General features: G+C 44.7%; 1 protein-coding gene across 1 annotated transcript; it reads left to right on the forward strand.

Moving 5' to 3' along the window:
- Positions 1–17,642: 17,642 nt before the first annotated feature.
- LOC127056154 (olfactory receptor 52P1-like) lies at positions 17,643–18,581 on the forward strand. The gene has a single exon (XM_050963714.1). It carries the CDS (start codon positions 17,643–17,645, stop codon positions 18,579–18,581), a length of 939 nt encoding a protein of 312 aa, XP_050819671.1.

An 18,581-nucleotide genomic window follows, 5' to 3' on the forward strand; every position in this document is an offset into this window, starting at 1 on the left:
AATTTTCTCCTGGTGCTCTGACTCTCAGACCAAGCTCCGTGCAGAGCTCGCTGGTAACATGATGCTGGGCCCTGTTCCCTGAATCACTTACTGTACAGTCAAAGAGACATTAAAGCCTTTCCTGACCTGACTGTGCTGTGTTAGCATGCCAAACTGGGGAATTGGTCTATGTAGAACTCATTGGATTCTAGTTTTTTAATTGCTGGTCACTGGACCCCTAAGAACATAAGAACAGCCATATTGTGTCAGAGCAAAGGTCCATCTAGGCCTCTCTTAAGATCATGGCCAATTCCAAGTTCCCCAGAGGGAATGAACAGAACAGCTAATCATCAGGTGATCCATCCCTTAACACCCATTCCCAGCTTCTGTCAAACAGAGAATAGGGACCCATCCCTGACCATTGATCCTCCAATTCTTTTTTTAACCTTGTTATAGTCTTGACCTTCACAATGTCCCCTGGCGAAGAGTTCCACAGGTTGACTGTGTACTGTATGAAGAAATAGTTCCTTTTGTTTGCTTTAACCCTGCTGCCTATTAATTTTGTTTGGTGACCCCTAGCTCTTATGTGATGAGAAGGATTAAATAACATTTCCTTATTTACTTTATCCACACCAGTCATGATTTTATAGAGCTCAATCATATCCTCCCTTAGTCATCTCTTTTCCAAACTGAAAACTCCCAGTCTTATTAATCTCACCTCATATGGATGCTGTTCCATAACCGTAATCATTTTTATTGCCCTTTTATGAACCCTTTCCAATTCCAATATATTTTTATTGAGATGGGGCAACTAGAGATTGACATACTACAGATTTATATAGAGGGAATATGATATCTTTTGTCTTATTAACTATCCTGATCCTAATTATTTCCAACAGTCTATTAGCTTTTTTGACTGCCACTATGCATTGAGTGGATATTTACAGAGAATTATCCACAATGACTCTTGAGGTCACAACCCCCACGCAACCTCTTCCCCCAAGGACCTCCTTCTGCGCCACCTATTCCCCCAAGGCCCAGCCCCTGTTCCACTTCTTACCTCTAGGTCCAGCTCTCTTCTGTGCCTCTTCCCCCAAATCATAGAATCATAGAATATCAGGGTTGGAAGAGATCTCAGGAGATCATCCAGTCCAACCCCCTGCTCAAAGCAGGACCAACCCCACCTAAATCATCCCAGCCAGGGCTTTGTCAAGCCTGACCTTAAAAACCTATATGGAGTCCTTGACCTTGCTTCTAGCTCCTCTCCTCTCTTCCCTCTGTCACTTGCTGGTCATCTCCACCTTCCTCCTCTACCCCAGCTGAGTCGGCAGCTGCTGCAGCCTGACAAAGAGACTGCAATAATTGTAGTGAGGATGCAGCACTGGGGTGGGCAGGCCAATGGGGAGCAGACAGGGAAGCCAGGAAACCATATAAAAGCAGCTGAGAGTTGGGAGCAGGGCTGTGTGGCAAGTGGGCAACACTGTGTATCATACAACTTGTGGGCCCTAAAGCTAGGCTACAAAGTCCTGAAGGAATAGACAATTGTGTGGCTTATTTCTTTAGCTTTCAGTTCCCTTTCCTTCCTCTTGGCAGGGGGATGGAAGGAGGCAGGGTCCCTGCAATGGGAATCCTTTGCCCTGAGCCAGGACTTGGAGGCAGGGCAAGGGATCAGCTTTGAAGCTAGGACAACAGCTGAGTAACCTGAAAGGATAAGCCCCTGCGCTAGTTGGGCAGAGGGAGAGGTAGCATCGGTATTTCACAGAGAGGAAGATAAACAGGACATCTTCAATTATGCAGCTATTTACACATGTGCACAGCACCTTATCTGGAACTACAGGGCATCCATTGCCCTGGGGATGAAGCTGGGATTGTCCAGTTGAAGCTGGCTAGTAAAACTGAGTCTAACGTACGCGTTGCATGATGATTTTGATCACTACATTTAGAAGATCTGTCTTGCTAGGCAGCATGATCCCCATGTCATGGATGGACCGTGCCAAGCAGTGATAAAGCGATTTACTCAAGGCTGACATTGATCCTCTCGGTTGTATTAGCTGCAGCAAAGCTATTTGTGTGTCATGACCTGTGAAAATGCAGCCCTACTTAAACAGGAGAAATTTATTAAAACAAACAGCTAAAACTACAGCCGCAAAACAAGGTTTCCACATAGCTCACTCTTCAGCCTTGTCTTGTTTGTTTACCATGGACCACATACAGCGCATATAGAACCCAACAATGTGCTGCAAGGAATCAGATGAGTTCAGGGATTGTAACTGCTTAATACACAACATACCTCCTGCAGAGAGCACTTCCCACCTTTAAAGGGTTTTAGAAATGTTCACTTAAGAACTCTGCTCTAGTGGATCAGATCAGAGTCTGTCTAGCCCAGTAGCCTGTCTCTGACAGTGAACAGCACCAGGTGCTTGAGAGAAAGCAGATGCTGCCTCTGAGCTCTCTGGACTCTCCTGCCCCTCTGGAGGACTTGGGTGCTGCTTGCAGTAGCTTGTGGATATCTTCATTGTACAAACTCCCCCACCCCTGCCATCTTTAGCAGTGGAATAGTTCACAAGGTTACTCTTTCAATGATCTTTTCTGGGCTTCCGTGGTAACACCCTGTTAAGATGCAAAGAGTCACAGCAACTATCTCAGAGTGTCTGCAGAAGACTGAAGGACAAATACAGAAATTATATCAGTAGAGGGATGTGTGTTAGGTGCTGGTCAGTACAATGCTGCACCTGTTCTATTTGGCTCATGATGGGGAAAGTCCCTTTGCAAACAGAAACGCCAAAAACTTTATAGGTTCTTTTTTTCCTTTTAAATTAAAGTTGGGATTGTGAAGCAGAAGATGAAACTTCCAGAAAATCAGACCAGCTCATTGATGGACGCCAAATGGGCCCAAATGAAGTCTTGCTCTTCAGAACTTGGAATCAGTGTCTGGGACACTGTGCCACATATTCTTAATAGGTGTATGGTTACCATATAATTATGATATAAGTATAATACATTTTGTACAATATATGTCTTTTCAGGTGTCATTGGAAAAGTTTTGATTTCCTGAAAAGGACTATCCTATATATATATTGGTATTGGCTGTTTGTAGCATCAATCAGGGTGAGAAACGACTGATTAATAGTCAGTCTAACTAGTATATCAAGCATAGTTTGAGTTTTTGTTTATTTGCTAGGTAATCTGCTTTGATCTGTCTGCTGTCCCTTATGATCACTGTTGTAGTTAAGAACTTGTTTTATTTTGTAATCTGAGCTCAGGATGCTTTTAAGTGACATGTCTGAGGGAGAAAACTCAGCTTGGTTAGCACAAGTGTGTATTGTCCTCACCACGTTCAGGGAGGAGCTGGGGGGCAAACTGGGTAACAAATTCATACTGCTTGGAGTTTAGACCAGAGTAGGATGGTCGAGCTCTGGGGTCTTAGGCTGGGGAGCTGGTGGTATTTGGCTGTAGTCTCTCTATTGTTGGTTCATGCAATGGCTGGTCAGAGAGCCTGCTTATAATGCTGGCAGAGGACCAGGAGCAGGTCTGCAGCTTGTCCCAGCAGCACACTGAGAGGGGGACCCCAGACTGGTAAATCAGAGGGCTCAGTGGTAATGGAGTTCTAGGTAGTACATCATGAGGAAACACATCACACTTTGCTCCTCAGAGGTTTCAATCTCCCAACATATTCTGATCCTCTCAGTACTGTCCTTCCCCTCCCAAGCTGCCCTGATTACAAGAGCACACTGGTCATCAATGTCCTCTCCATGTTCCACAGTCATCCCTGGCTCTCTCAATTTCCGAGCTGCTCCTAGACCCCAAAACTCTTCCCCTGCACGGGGTTAGGTGCCTCCCATCCGTCAGCTGGGGGATAATCAGTGACTGTGTCTCACCAGTGAGAAATCTCACGAGTGGCAAATGCCAAGACAGACACTTCTGAGGCTTTTCTTGTTAAACCCATAGCACTGCCTGGTGCTTCAAGGACTTCTACACAGAACAATTCGCAAGTGGAGAAGTATGCACATTATGTACAGAGCTGGCAACTCTGGGACATGTGAGGGCCTAGATGTGCAGAAACCACTGATAGCTGAATGAAACAGTGGGCCATTGTTACACAGACATTAAAACCAGGATGCTCTGGAACCATTTCCTCACCAGCTCAGTTAGCCACTCATGGCGAGGGTTATACATTCATTTCTCAGTGCGGATACTTTATGGGCTCAAGTCTTTATGTTTCTCACCTAAAATGTTCATCCATGCAGTGCCTCACGGGATCTCTAAGCCTTGTAAAATATACACTCTAGTGTAATGTTTCCAAGGCGCCTCAATCACATGAGAATTTCTCCGCATAGGGGAATTTTTACCATTGTCACGAATAAAAAAATACTCTTCATTAGGCTCAGGCACGAGCTTGCAGGTAAAATGTCTCCAGCTCACTCCTGGGAACATGTTTGTTGATTCCACCATCAGAAGGGTCCATTGTGATCATCTAGTCTGTATAGCAGCGGCCTAAGAATTTCCCCACAATTATTCCTAGTGCAGATCTTTTAGAGAAACATCCAACCTTGATTTAAACATTCTCAGTGATGAAGAATGTGCAAAGACCCTTGCTAAATTGTTCCAAAGATTAATTACTCTCACCGTTTAAAAAAAATTATGCCTTATTTCCAGTCAGAATTTCCTTAACTTCAACTTGCAACCATTGGGTCACGTTTCACCTCTGTATGATAGGCTGAGAGGTCTATTAATAAACATTTGTTTCCCATGCAGGTAGTTACAGACTGTGTTCAAGTTACTCCTTAACAACTTTTGTGAAATGAAAAGATTGAGATATTTGAGTCTATCATTATAAGGCAGTGGCTTTTTTTATCTTTTACTGATTCCTGTGATTCTACTCTGAACCCATTTCAGTGTATCAACATCCATCTTTAATCGTGGACACCAGAACTAGACACAGAACTCCAGCAACAGTTTCACTAGTGTCAAACGCAAGGGTAAAATAATTTCTCCACCTCTACTTGAGATTCCCCTGGTTATCATCCAGGGATCAATATTTCCCTTTTCGGCCACATAGTCACATTGGGAGCTCATATTTAGCTGATTATCCTTCACGCCTCCAAATTTTATTCAGAGCCATTGTGATTCACATGATAGTCCTCCATCATGCTACATTCTTTGTTCCTAGATTTAGGGTTGGTCTACACTTGGGGAGGAGGGATATAGATCTAAGATATGCAACTTCAGCTAGGTGAATAGAGTAGCTGAAGTCGAAATATCTTAGATTGATTTACCTGGGGTCCTCACAGCGCGGGATTGATGTCCACGGCTCCCTGTGTCAACTCCGCTAGCACCGCTCGCGCCAGTGGAGTTCCAGAGTCGACGGGAGCGTGTTTGGGGATCGATATATCGCGTCTAGATGAGACGTGATATATCAATCCCCGAAAAATCGAATGCTACCCGCTGATACAGCGGGTAGTCTGAACGTATCCTTAGACATCAACATAGCTATATCAGAACACATATTGGTTGCATCGACCCAGTTTACCAACCAATCTAGACTGCTCTGAAACAGTGACCTGTCCTCTTCATTATTTACCATGTCCCAATTTCTGTGTCATCTGCAAAATTCATTGAAATTCATGTATGAAAATGATTAGCAGCTGAGTTGCAAACACGTCTCTGCTTACACTTGTCTGTTAACACCTGTAACTTATGTCTCAAAAAAAGCTGGGTGGCTTCAAGAAAGTGCCCCATCAAAAGAAACAAGGGAAATTACAGAGATGCAGGCCTGTAGCCCTAAATATCAAGACCCCTGGGCCCTTCATGCCCATTCTATTGAGTACAAAGCCATCCCTCTGCATGATAATCTCTGTTTCCATGGTGGAAACTTGGCTCCTTTCCAAAACAAGAATAGCATCATGGATCAAACCTATTGCCTGTCTAGTCCAGTGTCCTTTCTATGAAAGTAACAGTGTCACAGGGCCAAAGACTCCCTTTCTCAGGGGGTCCCATGGGAGGGCAGATCAGCATTGTATGTTGCTGTCATGGTTGAAAGCATTGCAAGGCATTTTGGGGGTTGAGAAGGGAAGGTCAAAGATGTGAATGTGGAATGGAAGATTCCTTTACAGGTAGCAAGATGCCAAGAGAGGAAAGAAGGAAGAGAGCGAAAAATGGGTTAACTCAACACTGTAGCTAGCTGGCTCAGTGCTATGATAAGAAGCTACGCTGTCCCCAATCCAAGGTCATGGAAATCAGCAGCGGTGTTAATCTCTCACTCAGCCATGGACAACCATAAGAAAAGAAAAAAAGTACATTAAACCAGGGATGCAAAAATGGAAAACACAAGCAAAATGACCAGTGGGAAATGGGGGGAAGCAGAGCTATGGGTTCCTGAAGCTGATGCATTTTGGGAAAAGATAAGAAGGCCACAAAAAGCAGTTTGGACTGGTACAAAAAGCACCAGGCACAGAGGGCCCTGAATGAAAACACCCCCCAAAGAACTCGGGACTTAAAAACCTTCCAAAAAGCCAAAGCAAGTCAGAGATCAACAGCGGACCTTGAATGGCCTGGGCCTAGGACAGAACTCCTGTCCACCCTACCCCCTCTTCTTCTTCCATTACACCCAGGCTTGGCCAGCAGTGGGTAGAGTGTGTGTGAGTCTGGAAGTGGGTTAGGGCTTGGAGCACTAACGCTTTCTTCCTTCCTCTAAGTAACATGGGGAGCGCCCATCACTCTCCACTGTTATTTTATTAATAAAGCTTTCAAACATAAACACTTGGTGTATTTCATCATCTCCTCCCCTAAAAAAATCCTGTGGCTTCAGCCTGATCACCTGAAGCCACAGGTAAATTGGTAGCAAAAATCTATCACAACAGCCCCATTCCTGCAGTAGAAGGTGTAAGAAACCCAGCAATAAGTGGAGGGTGGGGAATGACCTAACCATCCTGAGGGTATCATTCCCTACACATAACAGCTACAGATTAGCTAGTTAGTGCCCTGAAACACATGGGCGTTTAGGCTTTCCACATATTTATTTAACTGTAAGTATTGTAACTGGATAGTCTCACTATCCATTTAAATGTCCAAACCCTTCCTGATTCTGACTTAGCTTATGGTCTCAACTACCTTTTGTGGAAACAAGTTCCTCAGTCTAATTAGGCATTGAGTGAAGAAAGCATTTTTTTTATCTGTTTTGAATTTGCCACACTTCAGTTTAATTGAATATCCTCTTGATTTTGTGTTATGGGATAGGGAGAAGTACTCAATCTACTCTCTACCAGTCAGCATTGTATTAACTTTTCTCATGTCCTCTCTAATTCATCTCCATTGTAAGGTAACAATCCCAGTCTTTTCAACTTCTCTCTGTATGACCCTTGATCAATCTTGTTGCCCTTGCCTGAACCCCTCTAGTTCTGCATTATCCTATGTGAGAAGGGATCCCAGTACTACACAGAAGGATCCAGAGGAAGGTGAAACATTATCTGATCTCATGGCTTAGTATTTTCTGTATGATTCCCCATCCCAGTCCTCCTGAATCCCAATGTTTTGCTTAGTTTCTGTCCATGCTTGCAATGTGAGCAGTGTTTCAAAGAGCTGTGTACCATGACTCCCAAGTACCTGTCCTGAGTTCATACAGTTAAGTTAGAACTTTGCTAGGTGTTTGAGGAGTTCAAGCTTTTTCCTCCAATGAGCATGCATGTTGTAGTGTTTGACATAGAAAATCATCTGCCGTCATGCTGCCCATTCACCTAGCTAGATTAGCTCCCTCTGAGGACTTCTGTCGACTTGACTGTGACCTAAGTAATCTGTTGCTATTTGTAAATGTTACCACCTCACAGCTCAGCCTCCTTTCTAGATTGTTAGTAACTATAAAATATTTACAGTACTATTTGTTATAAAGCATTTAATCCACCCCCTTTGCTGTGCTTCTCTCCCTTCACAGGCAGCTTGAGAATTTCTGAGTCTGATCGACACATTGACCACCTCATAGCATCTTTAATCTTCACCCCCTCTGACTCTTCAACTTTTCTCTTCATGGGTATCCCTTTCCTGGAAATTGCTCACATCTGGATTTCCATTCCTTTCTCTCCTTTCTATGTCATGGGCCTGTTGTGAAATTTCATAGTTCTGTTTGTTGAAGGCAAAGAGCAGACCCTGCACAAACCAATCTACTTGCTGCTCAGCATGCTGGTGCTCATAGAAATCAGCACGTCTACCTCCGTCGTGCCAAAGGCACTATGAATATTTTTATTCAATTTGAAAGTCATTATTGTGGGTGGCTGCCTCACTCAGATGTTCTTTCTTCATGCAGGTTCTATGATGCACTCAGATATCCTCGAGACAATGGCTTTTGATCACTAAGTTGCCATATGCAACCCTCTGAGATACGCCACTATCCTCACAAATGTACAAATACTTAAGCTAGGAGTCGTGGGTTTGGTAGGAACTGTTCTCTTCATTCTGCCCATGCTCCTGCTCCTGATCACGCAGTCATTATATGCCTACTGCATTATCCCCCATACATACTGAGACCACATGACATCACAGTCAACAGGACATACGTCTTGGTGATAGTATTTGTAGTCACCAGATTAGAACTGATGCTCATTGCCTTGTCCTACGGTCTGATCATCAGGGCCATCCTCAGAATCTCAAAGAAGAAAGTCCACTAGAAAGCTGTCAACATCAGCACAGCGAGATCATGTGATGTTCATGTCCTATCCTTCCTTCTTCTTCTCCACTCTGACACACCGATTTGGTCAGAGCATCGCTCCCCACATTCACATCATCTTGGCCAACCTGTATTTCCTCATCCCCCCCATGCTCAACCCTATCAAAACCAAAGACCTTCATGACAAAGCAGACCAGTACACCAGCAGATGATGATCATCTGGCACCACTGACTTTAAACCTGTGTGACAAGAGGGGGAAAGGAGATCTCCTTGTGACTCAAGGGTGCTCTGTTCCATTTTGGCTGAGCTCAGCATTGAGGAAGTTCAGAGTCTGAGAAGCTCCTCACACCTGACATCTTATGTTTCCATCTCCAAGCACTGTTCTCTCAGTTGCTGAGTTCCCTTTCTGTCTGTTACCTGAGCTCTTTCAGCATCACCCATCAGCCCCCACCTCCACACACCCGGACACTTAGCTCTTCCAGACCGCAAGGAGATACTGCAGTTTTTGAAAGTTCAGTGGCTTTCCATTAGACCCTGTGTTAACAGAGTTCTTGATCAGTTTGATGAACTGAAGCTACGCTTTCTGATTGACGAAGACAAATTAAGCAACTACAATGCTGAACTTCTTTATCATATACGCAGTGATCTGGTGAGCAAAATTTACCTGATTTTTCTACTTCCAATCCTTCAGGAAGCTTGGAGGATAAACCAAATGTTTCCACTGGAAAGTGCTAATACAGGACACTGGTGCTGGAATTGAGGCCATTCTACTAGAAAGTTGTATAACTGCATGCTTTTGAGAACTGGACTGTGTTACCCTGGATTTGAGGGGTGTGTACCCCAGAATGTGATCAAGCCAATTGCAACCATATGATGTGCACTCAGGCAATATGAATTGAATAACCTCTTGATCTTGTGTTATGAGACAGGGAGAACACATTCTCAGTCTACTTTCTACCTGGTGAACTCTATTAATGAACTTACATTGAACAGACCACGGTGAAGTGCCTGGTGTCTCCTGTTTGTACTTGGTTGGCTTAGGTAAGCCCTCAGGTAGCTCAGTTTCGGTATGTGATGCCATCTGCTGACGTGTTGGTTTATAAGAAAGCCTGAAGAGGCTGAATCAACAGCAAAGCAGTGTGAAAATAGGGCCAGCCCAGCTGGGTGATTAGAAGGGTGCAGCAGTTCCAACCACTCCCAGACTGCATCCCAGGGTGACAACCCATCACATTCACACCCTCCAGAGCCCAAATTAGGCCCCCAGATACTTGTGACGCCATCATGGTTGAGGCACTGCAGCCCAAACAAAATATCCAGATGTAGCAGTTGTTTGTTTTCTTTACCATTGTGTTCTTACCCAGTAGGCTGAAATAACACCATACTGAAATGGCCACAGGGCAACAGATCAGGGAAGATCCATGGCTGTTCCCTCAAAAAATGTGGAATACCATCTGAGATGAACTCCAGGTCATTTTGGCCCTGGAAGAGGTGAGGGAATGGCAAAGTGAGTGGAGAAGTCCCTTGGTGTTAGATCTGAGGCAGGATGACACAACCAATTTCTTCATTGATTTCTGAAAGATCAACACAGAATTGAAATCTGATGCTTAACTGATGCAGAGAGTAGAAGAACTATTAGAATAATTAAGACCTGCCAAATATATATCCACTTTAGACCTTGCAAAGGGATACTGGCAAATACCTTTGATGCCAGGATCCTGGGAGAAGAAAGCCTTTTCCACACCCTTTGACCATCATTAATTAAGGATCACATCATTTGACCGCCACAGGGTGGCAGTGACTTTTCAGAGGCTAATGGACTGGATAATACAAGTGCATGGGCGGTATGAAGTGATATACTACTATGATCAATTAAAAATGGTTTTTGGTCCCGTATCTCATGGCAGCATTCCCACACATAGTGCAGATGGCAGCACATTACACATAGAAAAGAAAAAAAGAACGAGGAGTCCTTGTGGTACCTTCGAGACTAACACATTTATGTGGGCATAAGCTTTCACGTGCTAAAACCCTCTTCATCGGATGCATGCAGTGGAAAATACAGTAGGAAGATATATATACACAGAGAACATGAAAAAATAGGGTGTTGCCATACCAACTATAATGACAGTAATCAATTAAGGTGGGCTATTATCAACAGGAGAAAAAAAACTTTTGTATTAATAATCAGGATGGCCCTTTTCCAACAGTTGACAAGAAGGTGTGAGTAACAGTAGGGGAAAAATTAGCATGGGGAAATAGTTTTACTTTGTATAATGACCCATCCACTCTCAGTCTTTATTCAAGCCTAATTTAATGGTGTCCAGTTTACAAATTAATTCCAATTCTGCAGTTTCTCGTTGGAGTCTGGTTTTGAAGTTCTTTTACTGGAATATTGTGACTTTGAGGTCTATAAATGAGTGACTAGGGAGGTTGAAATGTTCTCCGACTGGTTTTTTAATGTTATAATCCTTGACATCTGATTTGTATCCATTTATTCTTTTACGTAGAGACTGTCCGGTTTTGCCAAAGTATACGGCAGAGGGGCATTGCTGGCACATGATGACATAGATCACATTGGTAGATGTGCAGGTGAATGAGCCTCTGATAGTGTGGATGATGTGATTAGGTGCTATGATGGTATCCCCTCAATAGATATGTGAATAGAGTTAGCAAGAGGCTTTGTTGCAAGGATAGGTTCCTGGGTTAGTGTTTTTCTTGTATGGTTGCTATAGGTTCGGGGGCTGTCTGTAAGAGCGGACTGGCCTGTCTCCCAAGATCTGTGAGAGTGAGAGAGTGTCCTTCAGGATAGGTTGTAGATCCTCGATGATGTGCTGGAGAGGTTTTAGCTGGGGGCTAAAAGTGACGGTTAGTGGCGTTCTGTTACTTTTTTTGTTGGGCCTGTCTTGGAGTAAGTGACATCTCGATATTCTTCTGGCTCTGTCAATCTGTTTCTTCACTTCAGCAGATGGGTAAGAAAATAAAGCCATTGTCAATTGCTAGGCTGAACATACTGCAATACTCAGTTTGCCCTGACAATCTGAGCCCTTGGTATCGGAGAATCGTTTCTTCACTCCTCGGGGAGGCTCTCAAGCTGAAGTTCTCCAGGGTCTATTTTCTGCTCTTCCTGCCTCTCAAAGAACTGAGGGAATTGTCTGGGAGTCCTGCTAACCTGAGAGTCTGCAGGGACTGTACAGAGGAATCATAAAGGCTGTTTCCAGCACAGTGAGTGTCAGATATGTGAGATCAGTACACTGATTATCAAGGCTATGCTTTCCTGTTCCAGTAAGGAGATTTCCACAGCAGAATTACGGTGAGTTGCCTGTTTCTGCATTAAAGTTAGTGCTGAGGGCTCACGAAGTGTTCCAGGGTTCAAGTCAAGAACCACCTGGGCAGGAATTCACCAGCACAGAGATCTGAACTGTTTAGTATTGTCAGAAACACCAAGGGATTTACCTGGTAAAATTGGAACTACAAATGTCCTGGAAATAGTTTAGACAAATAGTTGATTTTAAGAGTAGTTCCTTGTCTCTTACTTTGTCCTTCTATCTGTCTCAGTAGCTTCCTTTCTGGGGGTGGGGTGGTTTTTCCTCTGGTTCATTCAAGTTTTTCAATTCAGCAACTTCACTGTCCTGTTAGAAAGTGCAGCCAAAGCTTCTGCACTTGGTACCTGTATTACAAGAGGGTTCACAACAAGAATGGGTCTCACACTGGCTATATTCTGCTCTCATTTTCTGCCTTCACTGGGTTACTCCAGATTGACACTGGCCTCCTTGAGAACAAAATCAGGGGCATGTATTTCAGAATACCTGTCCTTCATATCCGGTTTCATAGTGCATCATAAACTGGGGGTTTCTTACAAACTCTTTCAGCACCCTAACAGAACAGCGCTCTCTGTAGCAGGACCCGAAGCCGTGATTTTCACAGCTTGGAACTGAAATTTAAACACTAAGAGTGAAATCTTGGTCCCATTAAGATCAAAGAAAAGTCTCCAAACTCAGCCAGGATTTCACCCTAAATCCACATGTAGGGAGTTAAATCAATGTCATGACTTACACCCGCTATGAGCCTCCACTGACTTCAGCTGGAGCCATCCAGTGGGCTCTAAGGATGGGTGAGCTCGTTTGGACCAATGAAGAACTGACAGAAGAGTTGCTGAAATCTCAAACTCAAAGGCATAAAGATTTAAAACAAATAGGATAACATTTTTTTTTCATGAAGGGAGAGGAGTCTTCTCTCTGTGTGCCCTTGCATTTCTGGTGGCGAGGAAGAGGAAGAGGAAGAGGAAGAGAAGCACCAGAAGGCAGTAAAAATAAAAACATGTTTCTCACTTAGAGGAAATCAGGTGGTGTTGGAAATCTCACTGGGGGAGGTCCAGGAATGCACAGTATATGTGGACCGGGGAGGCTGAGACATTCAGTACCCAGAGCACAGTGGCACAGAGTCCTGAAACTGGATGAAACAGGGAATGGACATCCTGGCTATTGCACAGACAAATGAGGTGCAATGAGGTCTCCTGGGTTGCAGGGCATCTCAGACTGTAATGTAACATGGACTACATTGTAGCAGGTTCTCTGACACCTTCCTCCTTCCAGACCATCCCTCTTCCCATGAGCAACCCCACTACAGTCTCGGGGCAATGTCAGCAGTAGCCTCAGGAATGTGTGTGTTTCTAATGGGCTGCAATATGTTAAATATTTGTATCACTTTGAGGAAGAGTTACTCACACTGGCTCCTTTTGGTTTCCAAGTCCCTGCTCCCTCCCACCGGGTCTGTCCCTCTCTCCTTCCTGCACAGGTTGAGCAGCTGCTGGGATTCCCTTCACCCCCAAAAAGGCAGTTCAAGCTGATCTCCCCCTTTTCCCCGGTGCAGGCTGACACTGATTTTATCCTAGCCTGAGGAGGTATTTCTGTGAGCTTGTTTTGTCCTGGGTAGTACCAGATTTATAATGGCTCTACAGTCCATGCCCCTATGACTCGAACCCTGGATTTCTCTTCTTCCCCCACCCCCTCACTTGCTCCTCCTCTTAGCTGGCCGGCTGAGGGCTCCTTTCTTCTCCACCACCCCACTCTCCGTCACTGATAAGCAGCCTGCGGGGTGGGGTTTGCGGGCGGAAAGGAGGCCTCAGCCACTGCTTTACCACTCCTCCAGGCTGCAGGTGACAGACAGTCTGCTGCTTCGGGCTTCCCTGGGGTCAGGAAGCCCAAAGCCACAGACTGTCAACCAGTCACTCGGAATGGAGTGGAGTGAAGCAGAGGGGACAGAGTCCCTGCCAGCTGCTCAGTTAGTTCAGCTGCTCTGCAGCGGGGGATGAGGGTGGTCTAGGACCAGGGAGAAGGTAGGTACTTGCTCTATGTGGGGTGGGTGGCAGTGGTTCCTAATTCCCCACACAAGGGGACTCCCGGAAACAAAGAAAGAACTGAGGGAGGTGCTGGACCCAGGCTAAAGAGATTGCTAGGCTGTGCAGGGAAACCTGAGAAACCCAAACTGCAACTCAAATGTAGTTTGTGCCTTGAGAATCTGCCAGACTACTTGTATCCTCAATCACGTTAAGAAAGTGCTAATTCATAGGCAATCAAACTAGAGTGTTAAGCTTAGTTTGCATGTTTGATTATTTGCTAGGTAATCTGCTTTGAACTGCTTGCTATCCCATATAATCACTTAAAATCTGTCTGTTGTAATTAATAAACATGTTTTATCTTTTAATCTAAACCCAGTGTGCCTTTAAGTGAAGTGTCTTAGAGAAAAATCTCAGTTTGGATACCACAACTGTGCATTCTTCTTTCCACAACGAGGCGGAGCTGGGGGAGCGAACTGGTTAACAAATGCATACTGCTCAGAGATTGGTCCAGGTCAGGATAGTACAACTCTGAGGTCCTAGGCTACGTAGCTGGTGGTTATTTTGGCTGTAGCTTCTCTATTTTTGTTTCATGTAGTGCCTGGTGAGAAAACTTGCATATAACTGCAGCTGAGTGTGTCCCTGCCTGTGTGAATGCTGGTGGAGGTGTTGTACTGGGAGTGGGTCTGCAGTTTGTCTCAGCAACACATTGAGAGGGAAGGCCCAGGCTGGTGAGTCAGAGGGCTCATTGATAACCCAGTTACGGGTAGTACCTCAGGGGGAACCCACCACACTTTGCTCCTCATCAGCTTCAATCATCTATCATATTCTGACCCCCTGCCCATACTCTCCTTCCCCTCCGAGGCTGACCTGATTCCAACAGCACTCTGGTCGCCAGTATCTTCTCCATGCTCCCCAGTCATCCCTGACTCTCACAACCTCTGACATGCCCCAGGATCCCCACAGCTCTTCCTCTGCAGGGGGTGAGGTGCCTCCCATCATACCTGCTCCGTTGGCTGGAGGGTAATCAGTGACTGTGACTCAGCAGTGAGAAATCTCATGAGTGGTAAATGCCAAGGCAGGCACCTGCACGGCTTCCCTTGTTACACACATAAACACCACGTGGTGCTTCAGGGACTGCTACACAGGAGCAGCTCGCAAGCTGAGAATATGCTCGTTGTATAATGAAAGTGGGCAACTCTGCAACATGTGGGGGCCTAGATAAATACAGCTGCCGTGTGCAGGGACCACTGGTAGGTGACTGAAGCAATGGACCACTGGGACCGAGATGTTAAACCCAGGATGCTCTGGGACCATTTTCTAGCCATTTCTGTTTGTCATTGATGGTGAGGGATTGTACATTCTATCCTCAGTACAGAGATTTTATGGGCTCAAGTCATTATTTCTCTCACCTAAAACATTCATCCATGCAGAGCCTTCTGTAAGCTCAGGTTCGAGTTTGCAGGCAAAATGCCTCCAACTGACTCCTGAGTACATGTTCGCAGATTCCAAGGCCACAAGGGACCATTGGATTCATCTTGTCTGTATAACATAGGCCTGAGATTTTCCCCAAAATTATTCCTAGAGCAGAGCTTTTAGAGAAACATCGAACTTTGATTTCAAAATTCTCACTGATGAATAACCCACCATGACCCTTGGTAAATTGTTCTAATGGTTAAGTACTCTCTTTCCTTAAAAAATGTATGCCTTATTTTCAGTCAGAATTTCTTTAACATCAACTTCCATTCATTGGATTGTGTTACTCCTCTGTATGCTAGGATGAGAAACAGACTATTAAATATTGGCTCCACGTATAGGTACTTAGAAACTATCATCAAGTCACGCCTTAATCATCTTTTTTAAACTAAATAGATTGTGATCTTTGAGCCTATCAGGATAAGGCAGGTTTTCTAATATTTTACTAGTTCTTGTGATTCTTCTCTGAACTCTCTTCAGAGTGTCCACACCCATATTTAATCATGGACACCAGAACTGGACATAGGATTCCATCAGCAGTCACATGAGTGCCTCCCATATCTTGTTCAGAGTCATTGCGCGTCCAATGAGAGTCTCGCATCGTGTAAGCACTGCAAACATTCATTGTTCCTAGATGTAGATATCTACATAGCTATTTTAGAACACATATTCTTTCCTTTGCCTCAGTTTACCAACCACTCCATATTGCTCTGAAACAGTGACCTGTCCTCTTCATTATTTACCATCCCACATTTTTTATGTCAGCTGCAACTTCATCAATATTCAGGTATGAGAAGGGCTAGCAGCTGAAGTTGCTGACACGTGTCTCTACGTATACTTGTCAGATAAAACCTGTAACTTATGTCTCATGCAAAGCTGGGTTACCAAAAGAAACAAGGGAAGTAAGAGAGGTGCAGGCTTGTAGCCCTAAATATCAAGGCCTTGTGCCCCTCATGCCCATTCTGTTGAGCACAAAGTCATCACCCAGCATGATTATGTCTGTTTCCATGGGGGAAACTTGGCTCCTTTCCAACATAGGAATGGCATCATGGATTAGATCTATGGTCCATCTAGTCCAGTGTCCTCTCTTTGAAAGTGACAGCTGCCAGTGCTGCAGTAGAAGGTGCAACAAACCCAGCAGTGGGTGGATGGGGGTGGGAGGGTGACCTTACCACCATGAGGGCATCAGCCTTATGCTTAACAGCTAGAGTCTGGCTTGTGCCCTGAAACACGGGGGTGAATAACCTTTCCAAAATTTTTATTTAGCTGTAATTATTATAACCGGATAATCTCACTATCCATGTAAATGTCCAAGCTTAGTGCATGGCCTCAACTAACTCTTGTGGCAATGAGTTCCTCAGTCTAATTAGGCATTTAACGAAGAAAGCATTCATTTTTAACTGTTTTTATTTTGACACATTTCAGTTTAATTGAATATGCTCTTGAACTTGTGTTATGAGACAGGGAGAACACATTCTCCATCTACTCTCTACCAGTCAGTATTTTATAGACTTTTCTTGTGTTCCCTCTTGTTCTTCTCCTTTGTAAGGTAACAATCCCAGTGTTTTTAACATTCTTCTGTAAGAGAGTTTCCCTAGGTCTTTGACCATTCTCATTGCCCTTCCCTGAACCCCTCTAGTTCTGCAATCTTCTATGTGAGAACCGTGCCAGTACCACATAGATGAGTCCAGAGGATAATGAAACATTGACTAACTGATTTCATGGCATTGTATTTTCCATATTATGCCATCTCCCACTCCTCCTGGATGTCAATGTTGTGCTTAGTCCCTGTCTATGCTTGCACTGTGAGCAGGATTTCACAGAGCTCTGTACCATGACATCCAGGTCACTGAACCCTTAACCTTGTAAGGTGTTTGAGGACTTCAAGCTTTTCCCTCCAATGGGTATACACGTTGCAGTTATTGACATTGAAGTTCATCTGCCTTTATGCTGTCCATTCACTTGGCTTGGTTAGCTGCCTCTCAGGACTTTTCTGGACTTGACAATAACCTAAATAATCTGGTGCCATTTGCAAATGTTGTCACCTCACTGCTCACCCCCCGTGCTAGATTATTAATAGCCATCAAATATTTACTGCACTATTTGTTATAATGTGTGTAAGCCCCATTGCTGTGCATCTCTCCCTCACAGACATCTTGAGCATTTCTGACACCGATCGACTCTTCGACTACTTCATGGCATCTTTCAACCTCACCTCCTCTGACCCTTCAGCATTCACCCTAATGGGCATCCCTGGCCTGGAAGCTGTCCACATATTGATTTCCATTCCTTTCTGTATGTTCTACATTATTGGCCTGTTGGGAAATTTCACTGTTCTCTTGGTTGTAGGGAAAGAGCAGACCCTGCACAAGCCGATGTACCTGCTGCTCTGCATGCTGGTGCTTACAGACATCAGCACGTCTACCTCCGTCGTGCCAAAGGCACTGTGTATATTTTGGTTCAATTTGAAGGACATTACTGTGGGTGGCTGCCTCTCCCAGATGTTCTTCCTTCACGCAGCTTCTGTTATGCACTCAGCCGTCCTCGTGACAATGGCCTTCGATCGCTACGTTGCCATATGTAACCCTCTGAGATACGCCACCATCCTCACCAATGCACGAATAGCTAAGCTAGGGCTTGTGGGTTTGGTAAGAGCTGTTCTCTTCATTCTGCCTGCGCCCCTGCTCCTGAGCAGACAGCCATTCTGTGCCAACCGCATTATCCCCCACACGCACTGTGACTACATGGCTGTGGCAAAGATGTCATGTGGGGACATCACAGCCAACAGGACTTACGGCTTGATAACAGCACTTGTAGTCATTGGGTTTGACCTGATGCTCATTGCCTTGTCCTACAGTCTGATCATCAGGGCTGTCCTCAGAATCTCCTCCAAGAAAGCCCACCAGAAAGCCCTCAACACCTGCACAGCCCACATCTGTGTGATGCTGACATATTATACCCCTGTCCTTTTCTCCAATCTCACATACCGGTTTGGTCAAGGCATCGCTCCCCATGTTCACATCATCTTGGCTGACCTCTATCTCCTCATCCCTCCCATGCTCAACCCGATCATTTATGGGGTCAAAATCAAAGAGTTTCGAGACAAAGTGGGCATATACACCTGCAAAATGTGA

This window comes from Gopherus flavomarginatus, chromosome 1, assembly GCF_025201925.1.
Source record: "Gopherus flavomarginatus isolate rGopFla2 chromosome 1, rGopFla2.mat.asm, whole genome shotgun sequence".
Lineage (NCBI taxonomy): Eukaryota > Metazoa > Chordata > Testudines > Testudinidae > Gopherus > Gopherus flavomarginatus.

Coding starts and splice junctions, on each gene's coding strand:
- LOC127056154 (XM_050963714.1), top strand. CDS start 17,643: ATGGCATCTTTCAACCTCACCTCCTCTGACCCTTCAGCATTCACCCTA.